This window comes from Acipenser ruthenus, chromosome 6 (assembly GCF_902713425.1).
Source record: "Acipenser ruthenus chromosome 6, fAciRut3.2 maternal haplotype, whole genome shotgun sequence".
Lineage (NCBI taxonomy): Eukaryota > Metazoa > Chordata > Actinopteri > Acipenseriformes > Acipenseridae > Acipenser > Acipenser ruthenus.
The window spans coordinates 82,778,082-82,789,512 of NC_081194.1; the positions used below are offsets into that span (position 1 = coordinate 82,778,082).

The following is an 11,431-nucleotide window of genomic DNA, read 5'->3' on the forward strand; positions in this document are numbered from 1 at the left end:
GGGCTAACCGCCGTGCAGGTCCCCCGGGGGACGCCGCAAGTGTTCAGCCGAGCTCGGGGAACGATAGCCCGGCTTCATAACACTCGTGCACCCGGGGGGGGGGGCGTGCATTGAATGAATTCATTCATCGCTGTTCACACGGGACGCGGGACCAGGGCTAACCGCCGTGCAGCTGCCCGTGACGTTGCCGAAGTCTTCCGAAGACTCGGGGGTGGGGTGAGCTTAATTCTCTGCTATTTTCGTCGATCCCACGCAGCAGAAAAAACAGCCTCCTTGTTGGCCGCAGCTGCGGGTAATCCCGTCCAACTTCGAATTAAGCAAGCACTGGAAAATGGTCGTGTCCAATTAACAGTGGACTCGTCCATAAGGATATAAAGCCGGATCGTCAGACAGTCATTTACTCTTTCATCAGGCTAGAGCCTGAGACAGTGATGGACACGGAAAAAAACTGCTCTGTTCGCCAGCATACCACGGATAAGTAAGCGTGTTAATGTATTGTAACTTTCTTTCTGTTTGTTAAATACCTTTTTACGTTTATTTCTTAATTTATTTTTTAAAGTTAGATTTTGTGTTTTAATTGAGTGTTTTTTTGTTGTTTTTTTTTTCCTTTTTATAGAACACCCGTAAAGTTAAATTGTCCATTGGAGGGCTGCCATGCCAGAAATATTGCCCGACTGGATCGACACTTGCACAGGATTCACGATATTCAGACAGTCAACCCAGAGTATGCTGCACTCATGTCCAAGGCTAAAGCTACAGTTGACCGAAGGTCCACAAGCAATGTCACTGATAATTGGATGCAGGAGCAGCCGGAGGAAAGACATAAGTCGACCGAGAAAACGCATACTCTCAGTTCAGACCCGGGTGTTCACCAAGAGTCGGCTCCGCCGACTTTAATGCCCTCGGGAAGGGAGCCAGCATGTACAAAAACGCTGCCGACTGTCACGGGGCTGCGACAACAGCTACGAGCCACAGAGGACACCTCGGCAGCTACTGGGACTGGCTCGGTACGCCCAGAGAGTAGCACATCTTGTAGCGGCACATACCTGTCGCCGTCCTCAGCATCTGAAGATGATGATTCCTCCTCCTCCTCCTCCTCCTCCTCCTATACAGAGCATGGACCTTCAAGCCCCGAGCCAAGAAGCCAACGTGACCGTGAGTTCAGACTCTGTGTGTGTGTGTGTGTGTGTGTGTGTGTGTGTGTGTGTGTAACCCGTTTTTTATTTTCCTGTGCCTTTCAGCCAAAGCGCTTCAGCTGTACCGAGCGTTTCTGTCAGGACCGCTACCCACTGCAAAGGGCCGGGACAACACGAAACAGGCGGTTCAGCATATCCGACTATTCTTGCAACACATGGCCAGGTTACCAGAGGGGCCAGTCAGGAACGACTTGCGGTTCTTGCGCCACGCCTCACGGAGCCAGTCGTGAGTAATACTCGTAAAGTACAAGCTCCATCGACCCCGTCTGTTTAGACAAACCACTGAACGTCCCATGTCCTTCTTTCATTACAGGTGGTTCGATGAGTTGATGAGATCAGGATTGAAACCTACCACGGTCCACAGTTACCTACAGGACGTACTTTCTTTCCTGCGGTACCTGCATGAGGCTGACTTAAGCCACGTAAAACTTTCTGAACGGAACATACGCTCGTTAATGTTCCTCCTCAAATCGTTCAGAAAGCAGGGGAAAAGGCAACTCTCGCTGCACCGTCAATTGGTACAAGACCATGGGCAAGGTATTTCTGCGGTGTTTTTGTTGTTCGTCTTTTTGTGTATTTTATAGTATCGGCTCATGTGTGCATTCATGTCTGTTTCGCAGAGCGGCTCATCCCTAAAAACAAGCTCCAGTGCTTTAACCAGCAATGCGAGACGGCGATACCTGAACTACTTGGTAAGCCTTGCAATGCACACGTACTCGCCTGTCGTCTGGGCGCTCACAGCTGACTGCCTGCTCCCCTTGTCTTTACAGATCTCTGCGAGTCGGCACCTTCCAACGCCTGCACCCTGGTCGGCCTTCTGTGCGGGAGGCTGTTGTTGCACAATGGTCATCGTAGGGGGGTCGTAATGAATATGAGTCTGCTTGACTTTGACGGTGCCAAAGCCTACACGGGGGAGTTCCACATCAGCGTGCGTAACAATTTTAATGTTTGTCGACTACACTTCTTGGGGGCTGCTGCTATCTACTGGTGGAAAATAAGTATAACATTGGGGGAAATTATATATACCCTCTCCCAACAGGTGAGTAACCACAAAACGGCAGCGACCTTCGGGAAAGCGGTGTTGGTGGTGAGCACCCTGGAGCATCAATGGCTCTTGCGGTATGCCGCAATGAGACACAAACTCCCGGGATACAGCTACAAACCAACCACGTTTTTCTTTACCAACAAGGGCAACCCTATCAAGAAGATCGGAAGAGCCATTTCGAAAGCTTGGAAGTACTGGGGGCTGGGAGACGACATTACCACAGGCATGATTCGCTCTGCGGTGGTCACCTATGTAAGAAGGACTTGACCACTGCCCAGTGGTGTTTGCAGCACGTAAAGGCAACTTCACTAACCTGACTCATTTTTCTTTACTCCCTAGACTTGGGCAACTCATAACGAAGTTAACAAAACTGCAGTTTCGAGACACATGGCGCACAGCCTGAGAACACAGGAGAGCTTCTACGTCCATGACCAAGCCCCGGCTGACCACCAACGAGCAAGACGCCTCATCGGGGAGAGCCTGGAGCTTACCGACAGCCTGCCGCCCCTGGTCGCTCACTCTGCCTCCACAGAGGACACCTGTTTAAATGCACCGTCTCAGGATCTGTCTGATTTTAATAAAGTGCTTTAGACTCAAAACCTTGGCTGTTTTCATTGGTCGCATGTTCCTAGCTATGACCCCTGGGCTTGCACTCCCGCACTGGGCTTGTGTCACAGGCATCCATCCCCCTGCCCTGGCCGCGTCCATGGCCGGTGAAAAGGATGGAGCGTCCCAAAGCCCAGCATCCGACTGCGATGCAAGTGCCGTCCCACTCTCCAGCTCTCCCACTCTCCGTTGCAGGCACGCAGCTCCAGCTGTGGCCCATCAAAACTAGTGTGACTCGGATTTAGGGTTAGGGTCACACTCGTTTCCGTGCTAAAGGTCTTGTTTTGTAGCTCGCAGTAATACCTTTCCAGGCATACCTTGATCCTGTGGTTATTTAAATATTAATTCAAAAAAAAAAAAAAAACCTGAACGGGACGTTTTTTCGCCAAATGTAAACGAAACCTATTTAAGGTCGTTATTTAGTGTAGCAGTCGAATAAAAACTCGAGTGCGGTGTTGTTCTGTAGCTTGCAATCATACCTATCCAACGATACCTCGTATGAGGTGGTAGCTCCAGGGGTTATTGAAATATTAATTTTAATGTGATTCCCATTGAAACGTATAGGCGTTTTCACCAAAAACGTAAGAAACAGACACAATTGAATAAAAACTCTGTTTTTCAACGGATTGGTCTCAACTTTGGTACACAATTGCTACCTACTACCCTGATACAGGAACTGTTTGAATGGTTTCTCTAGCCCTTACTGTTCCAGAGAAATAAAATAAAAAAGAAGTGAATTTGCATCTGCCAGTAATCTTTTTATTTTTTTTCTTATCAATCAGTTTTTGCAGGATTCATTACAAGGCCACTGAATACTGTTAGAGACTAATTCTCTGATACTACAGCCATTTAAATGGAGCTTCTATCTGGTCGCACAGCCGAGAAACACTTAAAAAGGTTCTGATCAAATGTGCTGCAATCTCTCGGTATGAGTCCATCTAAGGCAAGCTGCTGCATTTCAACCAAAAGCCCCATAAACCTGTGCTTCTACATTTATTATCTGCATATAATACAGGTACTCTGTAGCAATTTTCAGCCACCTACCACATTCGCTGATTCTTTGAGAGCCTGCCAAAATTGTTACAAATGACCCATAGGCTTAAAGCAGCGGTCGCCTTAGTTGAATGGGAAAAAAGCTGAATTTTGTAGGAATCGCTCTAAAAACCCTGGGCTCAGTTACAGGCTGTTAGTCTGATACTACAGCCCTTGGAATGGTGTTTCTACCTGCTTGCATGGCTTCAAAATCCTTCCAAATGTACTTTTTCAAGGGGCCTGCAGTGCACTTAGAAGTGGCATTTAAGGACAGGGGCAGCGTCGGAACCGAAAGGCCCAGCAACCTGTGCTTTTCCACCACTTATCTGCATGTCCTACAGGTACTCTGTAGCAATTTTCAGCCACCTACCACATTCGCTGATTCTTTGAGAGCCTGCCAAAATTGTTACAAATGACCCATAGGCTTAAAGCAGCGGTCGCCTTAGTTGAATGGGAAAAAAGCTGAATTTGGTAGGAATCGCTCTAAAAACCCTGGGCTCAGTTACAGGCTGTTAGTCTGATACTACAGCCCTTTGAATGGTGTTTCTACCTGCTTGCATGGCTTCAAAATCCTTCCAAATGTACTTTTTCAAGGGGCCTGCAGTGCACTTAGAAGTGGCATTTAAGGACAGGGGCAGCGTCGGAACCGAAAGGCCCAGCAACCTGTGCTTTTCCACCACTTATCTGCATGTCCTACAGGTACTCTGTAGCAATTTTCAGCCCCCTACCACATTCGCTGATTCTTTGAGAGCCTGCCAAAATTGGCTTAAAAACTCATTAAAATGTACTTTTTCAAGTATTTGAATGGTTGCCGACTCCAATTCTAGGGGCTGCTGCCATCTACTGGTGGAAAATATTTATGACACCGGGGAAGCAAATGCTGTTACTCTTATTTGAATTGCTCAAAAAAATCCGATTTCTGCGGGAATTCTTCTAAAAACACTGCAGGGGACGAGCAAGTGTTCAGCCCGAGCTCGGGGAACGATAGCCCGGCTTCATAACACTCGTGCACCCGGGGGGGAAAGTGCATTGAATGAATTCATTCATCGCTGTTCACACGGGACGCGGGACCAGGGCTAACCGCCGCAAGTGTTCAGCCGAGCTCGGGGAACGATAGCCGGGACCCATAACACTCGTGCACCCGGGGGGGAAAGTGCATTGAATGAATTCATTCATCGCTGTTCACACGGGACGCGGGACCAGGGCTAACCGCCGTGCAGGTCCCCCGGGGGACGCCGCAAGTGTTCAGCCGAGCTCGGGGAACGATAGCCCGGCTTCATAACACTCGTGCACCCGGGGGGGGGGGCGTGCATTGAATGAATTCATTCATCGCTGTTCACACGGGACGCGGGACCAGGGCTAACCGCCGCAAGTGTTCAGCCGAGCTCGCGGATCTCCAGCCGGGACCCATAACACTCGTGCACCCGGGGGGAAAGTGCATTTAATGAATTCATTCATCGCTGTTCCGCCGTGCAGCTCCCCGGGGGCGGGGGGGACGAGCAAGTGTTCAGCCCGAGCTCATAACACCCGTGCACACGGGGGGGACGTGCAGGTATTTTTTTCCCCCAGCAGACGGGGGTCCCGGCCTTACACTCGGGCAGCTCCCCGGGGAATGTTAGAGGTCGTCGCCCCCGCTGCTGAGGCGCTAAAGTATCCGACTGCCTGGAGCGCTAAACCGGCTCCGATCGGTCAGAGGGGACCGCGGGGAGTTAGCCGTGAATAGAGCGTCCTGCTGCCTTCTCGCCGAGTCCGAAAATAGCCGAGAGTTAAGCCTCTCCCCGCTGTGTCTTCGGCAAACTTCCGCAACGTCAGGTTGGGCGGGCCTCTGGTCATGTCATGTCATAAATCACATGACCAGAGGCCCGTCCCTCTTGAAGCGGCGAGTGGCTGACGAAGCCACGGCGGGGAGGGGCTTAACTCTCGGCTATTTTCGCTGGCCTTCGGGGCTGCTTCTAACGGGTCTCCGCAGCGGCGCTTGCGCAGGTGTTCAGCCGAGCTCGCGGATCTCCAGCCGGGACCCATAACACTCGTGCACACGGGGGGGGGCGTGCATTGAATGAATTCATTCATCGCTGTTCACACGGGACGCGGGACCAGGGCTAACCGCCGTGCAGGTCCCCCGGGGGACGCCGCAAGTGTTCAGCCGAGCTCGGGGAACGATAGCCCGGCTTCATAACACTCGTGCACCCGGGGGGGGGGGCGTGCATTGAATGAATTCATTCATCGCTGTTCACACGGGACGCGGGACCAGGGCTAACCGCCGTGCAGGTCCCCCGGGGGACGCCGCAAGTGTTCAGCCGAGCTCGGGGAACGATAGCCCGGCTTCATAACACTCGTGCACCCGGGGGGGGGGCGTGCATTGAATGAATTCATTCATCGCTGTTCACACGGGACGCGGGACCAGGGCTAACCGCCGCAAGTGTTCAGCCGAGCTCGGGGAACGATAGCCGGGACCCATAACACTCGTGCACCCGGGGGGAAAGTGCATTTAATGAATTCATTCATCGCTGTTCACACGGGACGCGGGACCAGGGCTAACCGCCGTGCAGGTCCCCCGGGGGACGCCGCAAGTGTTCAGCCGAGCTCGGGGAACGATAGCCCGGCTTCATAACACTCGTGCACCCGGGGGGGGGGGCGTGCATTGAATGAATTCATTCATCGCTGTTCACACGGGACGCGGGACCAGGGCTAACCGCCGCAAGTGTTCAGCCGAGCTCGGGGAACGATAGCCGGGACCCATAACACTCGTGCACCCGGGGGGGAAAGTGCATTGAATGAATTCATTCATCGCTGTTCACACGGGACGCGGGACCAGGGCTAACCGCCGTGCAGGTCCCCCGGGGGACGCCGCAAGTGTTCAGCCGAGCTCGGGGAACGATAGCCCGGCTTCATAACACTCGTGCACCCGGGGGGGGGGCGTGCATTGAATGAATTCATTCATCGCTGTTCACACGGGACGCGGGACCAGGGCTAACCGCCGCAAGTGTTCAGCCGAGCTCGGGGAACGATAGCCCGGCTTCATAACACTCGTGCACCCGGGGGGGGGGCGTGCATTGAATGAATTCATTCATCGCTGTTCACACGGGACGCGGGACCAGGGCTAACCGCCGTGCAGGTCCCCCGGGGGACGCCGCAAGTGTTCAGCCGAGCTCGGGGAACGATAGCCGGGACCCATAACACTCGTGCACCCGGGGGGAAAGTGCATTTAATGAATTCATTCATCGCTGTTCACACGGGACGCGGGACCAGGGCTAACCGCCGTGCAGGTCCCCCGGGGGACGCCGCAAGTGTTCAGCCGAGCTCGGGGAACGATAGCCCGGCTTCATAACACTCGTGCACCCGGGGGGGGGGCGTGCATTGAATGAATTCATTCATCGCTGTTCACACGGGACGCGGGACCAGGGCTAACCGCCGCAAGTGTTCAGCCGAGCTCGGGGAACGATAGCCGGGACCCATAACACTCGTGCACCCGGGGGGGAAAGTGCATTGAATGAATTCATTCATCGCTGTTCACACGGGACGCGGGACCAGGGCTAACCGCCGTGCAGGTCCCCCGGGGGACGCCGCAAGTGTTCAGCCGAGCTCGGGGAACGATAGCCCGGCTTCATAACACTCGTGCACCCGGGGGGGGGGGCGTGCATTGAATGAATTCATTCATCGCTGTTCACACGGGACGCGGGACCAGGGCTAACCGCCGTGCAGCTGCCCGTGACGTTGCCGAAGTCTTCCGAAGACTCGGGGGTGGGGTGAGCTTAATTCTCTGCTATTTTCGTCGATCCCACGCAGCAGAAAAAACAGCCTCCTTGTTGGCCGCAGCTGCGGGTAATCCCGTCCAACTTCGAATTAAGCAAGCACTGGAAAATGGTCGTGTCCAATTAACAGTGGACTCGTCCATAAGGATATAAAGCCGGATCGTCAGACAGTCATTTACTCTTTCATCAGGCTAGAGCCTGAGACAGTGATGGACACGGAAAAAAACTGCTCTGTTCGCCAGCATACCACGGATAAGTAAGCGTGTTAATGTATTGTAACTTTCTTTCTGTTTGTTAAATACCTTTTTACGTTTATTTCTTAATTTATTTTTTAAAGTTAGATTTTGTGTTTTAATTGAGTGTTTTTTTGTTGTTTTTTTTTTCCTTTTTATAGAACACCCGTAAAGTTAAATTGTCCATTGGAGGGCTGCCATGCCAGAAATATTGCCCGACTGGATCGACACTTGCACAGGATTCACGATATTCAGACAGTCAACCCAGAGTATGCTGCACTCATGTCCAAGGCTAAAGCTACAGTTGACCGAAGGTCCACAAGCAATGTCACTGATAATTGGATGCAGGAGCAGCCGGAGGAAAGACATAAGTCGACCGAGAAAACGCATACTCTCAGTTCAGACCCGGGTGTTCACCAAGAGTCGGCTCCGCCGACTTTAATGCCCTCGGGAAGGGAGCCAGCATGTACAAAAACGCTGCCGACTGTCACGGGGCTGCGACAACAGCTACGAGCCACAGAGGACACCTCGGCAGCTACTGGGACTGGCTCGGTACGCCCAGAGAGTAGCACATCTTGTAGCGGCACATACCTGTCGCCGTCCTCAGCATCTGAAGATGATGATTCCTCCTCCTCCTCCTCCTCCTCCTCCTATACAGAGCATGGACCTTCAAGCCCCGAGCCAAGAAGCCAACGTGACCGTGAGTTCAGACTCTGTGTGTGTGTGTGTGTGTGTGTGTGTGTGTGTGTGTGTGTAACCCGTTTTTTATTTTCCTGTGCCTTTCAGCCAAAGCGCTTCAGCTGTACCGAGCGTTTCTGTCAGGACCGCTACCCACTGCAAAGGGCCGGGACAACACGAAACAGGCGGTTCAGCATATCCGACTATTCTTGCAACACATGGCCAGGTTACCAGAGGGGCCAGTCAGGAACGACTTGCGGTTCTTGCGCCACGCCTCACGGAGCCAGTCGTGAGTAATACTCGTAAAGTACAAGCTCCATCGACCCCGTCTGTTTAGACAAACCACTGAACGTCCCATGTCCTTCTTTCATTACAGGTGGTTCGATGAGTTGATGAGATCAGGATTGAAACCTACCACGGTCCACAGTTACCTACAGGACGTACTTTCTTTCCTGCGGTACCTGCATGAGGCTGACTTAAGCCACGTAAAACTTTCTGAACGGAACATACGCTCGTTAATGTTCCTCCTCAAATCGTTCAGAAAGCAGGGGAAAAGGCAACTCTCGCTGCACCGTCAATTGGTACAAGACCATGGGCAAGGTATTTCTGCGGTGTTTTTGTTGTTCGTCTTTTTGTGTATTTTATAGTATCGGCTCATGTGTGCATTCATGTCTGTTTCGCAGAGCGGCTCATCCCTAAAAACAAGCTCCAGTGCTTTAACCAGCAATGCGAGACGGCGATACCTGAACTACTTGGTAAGCCTTGCAATGCACACGTACTCGCCTGTCGTCTGGGCGCTCACAGCTGACTGCCTGCTCCCCTTGTCTTTACAGATCTCTGCGAGTCGGCACCTTCCAACGCCTGCACCCTGGTCGGCCTTCTGTGCGGGAGGCTGTTGTTGCACAATGGTCATCGTAGGGGGGTCGTAATGAATATGAGTCTGCTTGACTTTGACGGTGCCAAAGCCTACACGGGGGAGTTCCACATCAGCGTGCGTAACAATTTTAATGTTTGTCGACTACACTTCTTGGGGGCTGCTGCTATCTACTGGTGGAAAATAAGTATAACATTGGGGGAAATTATATATACCCTCTCCCAACAGGTGAGTAACCACAAAACGGCAGCGACCTTCGGGAAAGCGGTGTTGGTGGTGAGCACCCTGGAGCATCAATGGCTCTTGCGGTATGCCGCAATGAGACACAAACTCCCGGGATACAGCTACAAACCAACCACGTTTTTCTTTACCAACAAGGGCAACCCTATCAAGAAGATCGGAAGAGCCATTTCGAAAGCTTGGAAGTACTGGGGGCTGGGAGACGACATTACCACAGGCATGATTCGCTCTGCGGTGGTCACCTATGTAAGAAGGACTTGACCACTGCCCAGTGGTGTTTGCAGCACGTAAAGGCAACTTCACTAACCTGACTCATTTTTCTTTACTCCCTAGACTTGGGCAACTCATAACGAAGTTAACAAAACTGCAGTTTCGAGACACATGGCGCACAGCCTGAGAACACAGGAGAGCTTCTACGTCCATGACCAAGCCCCGGCTGACCACCAACGAGCAAGACGCCTCATCGGGGAGAGCCTGGAGCTTACCGACAGCCTGCCGCCCCTGGTCGCTCACTCTGCCTCCACAGAGGACACCTGTTTAAATGCACCGTCTCAGGATCTGTCTGATTTTAATAAAGTGCTTTAGACTCAAAACCTTGGCTGTTTTCATTGGTCGCATGTTCCTAGCTATGACCCCTGGGCTTGCACTCCCGCACTGGGCTTGTGTCACAGGCATCCATCCCCCTGCCCTGGCCGCGTCCATGGCCGGTGAAAAGGATGGAGCGTCCCAAAGCCCAGCATCCGACTGCGATGCAAGTGCCGTCCCACTCTCCAGCTCTCCCACTCTCCGTTGCAGGCACGCAGCTCCAGCTGTGGCCCATCAAAACTAGTGTGACTCGGATTTAGGGTTAGGGTCACACTCGTTTCCGTGCTAAAGGTCTTGTTTTGTAGCTCGCAGTAATACCTTTCCAGGCATACCTTGATCCTGTGGTTATTTAAATATTAATTCAAAAAAAAAAAAAAAACCTGAACGGGACGTTTTTTCGCCAAATGTAAACGAAACCTATTTAAGGTCGTTATTTAGTGTAGCAGTCGAATAAAAACTCGAGTGCGGTGTTGTTCTGTAGCTTGCAATCATACCTATCCAACGATACCTCGTATGAGGTGGTAGCTCCAGGGGTTATTGAAATATTAATTTTAATGTGATTCCCATTGAAACGTATAGGCGTTTTCACCAAAAACGTAAGAAACAGACACAATTGAATAAAAACTCTGTTTTTCAACGGATTGGTCTCAACTTTGGTACACAATTGCTACCTACTACCCTGATACAGGAACTGTTTGAATGGTTTCTCTAGCCCTTACTGTTCCAGAGAAATAAAATAAAAAAGAAGTGAATTTGCATCTGCCAGTAATCTTTTTATTTTTTTTCTTATCAATCAGTTTTTGCAGGATTCATTACAAGGCCACTGAATACTGTTAGAGACTAATTCTCTGATACTACAGCCATTTAAATGGAGCTTCTATCTGGTCGCACAGCCGAGAAACACTTAAAAAGGTTCTGATCAAATGTGCTGCAATCTCTCGGTATGAGTCCATCTAAGGCAAGCTGCTGCATTTCAACCAAAAGCCCCATAAACCTGTGCTTCTACATTTATTATCTGCATATAATACAGGTACTCTGTAGCAATTTTCAGCCACCTACCACATTCGCTGATTCTTTGAGAGCCTGCCAAAATTGTTACAAATGACCCATAGGCTTAAAGCAGCGGTCGCCTTAGTTGAATGGGAAAAAAGCTGAATTTTGTAGGAATCGCTCTAAAAACCCTGGGCTCA

General features: G+C 51.4%; 2 protein-coding genes across 6 annotated transcripts; both read left to right on the forward strand.

Annotated features, from left to right (window-relative positions):
• The first annotated feature begins 345 nt into the window (after positions 1-345).
• Positions 346-2,840, forward strand: LOC131737356 (uncharacterized). Of its 3 annotated transcripts, XM_059025919.1 has the most exons (9): positions 346-478; positions 617-1,155; positions 1,242-1,422; positions 1,510-1,733; positions 1,817-1,888; positions 1,967-2,124; positions 2,236-2,283; positions 2,386-2,493; positions 2,581-2,840. In XM_059025919.1, exons 1-9 carry the CDS (start codon positions 432-434, stop codon positions 2,830-2,832), a joined length of 1,629 nt encoding a protein of 542 aa, XP_058881902.1. In that variant the 5' UTR covers positions 346-431; the 3' UTR covers positions 2,833-2,840. The 3 variants fall into 3 exon arrangements, with proteins under 3 accessions (XP_058881902.1, XP_058881901.1, XP_058881903.1); XM_059025918.1 differs by having other exon boundaries at positions 2,236-2,493; XM_059025920.1 differs by lacking the exons at positions 2,236-2,283; positions 2,386-2,493.
• Positions 2,841-7,754: 4,914 nt separating this feature from the next.
• On the forward strand, positions 7,755-10,249 carry LOC131737357 (uncharacterized). Of its 3 annotated transcripts, XM_059025922.1 has the most exons (9): positions 7,755-7,887; positions 8,026-8,564; positions 8,651-8,831; positions 8,919-9,142; positions 9,226-9,297; positions 9,376-9,533; positions 9,645-9,692; positions 9,795-9,902; positions 9,990-10,249. In XM_059025922.1, exons 1-9 carry the CDS (start codon positions 7,841-7,843, stop codon positions 10,239-10,241), a joined length of 1,629 nt encoding a protein of 542 aa, XP_058881905.1. In that variant the 5' UTR covers positions 7,755-7,840; the 3' UTR covers positions 10,242-10,249. The 3 variants fall into 3 exon arrangements, with proteins under 3 accessions (XP_058881905.1, XP_058881904.1, XP_058881906.1); XM_059025921.1 differs by having other exon boundaries at positions 9,645-9,902; XM_059025923.1 differs by lacking the exons at positions 9,645-9,692; positions 9,795-9,902.
• Positions 10,250-11,431: the final 1,182 nt, after the last annotated feature.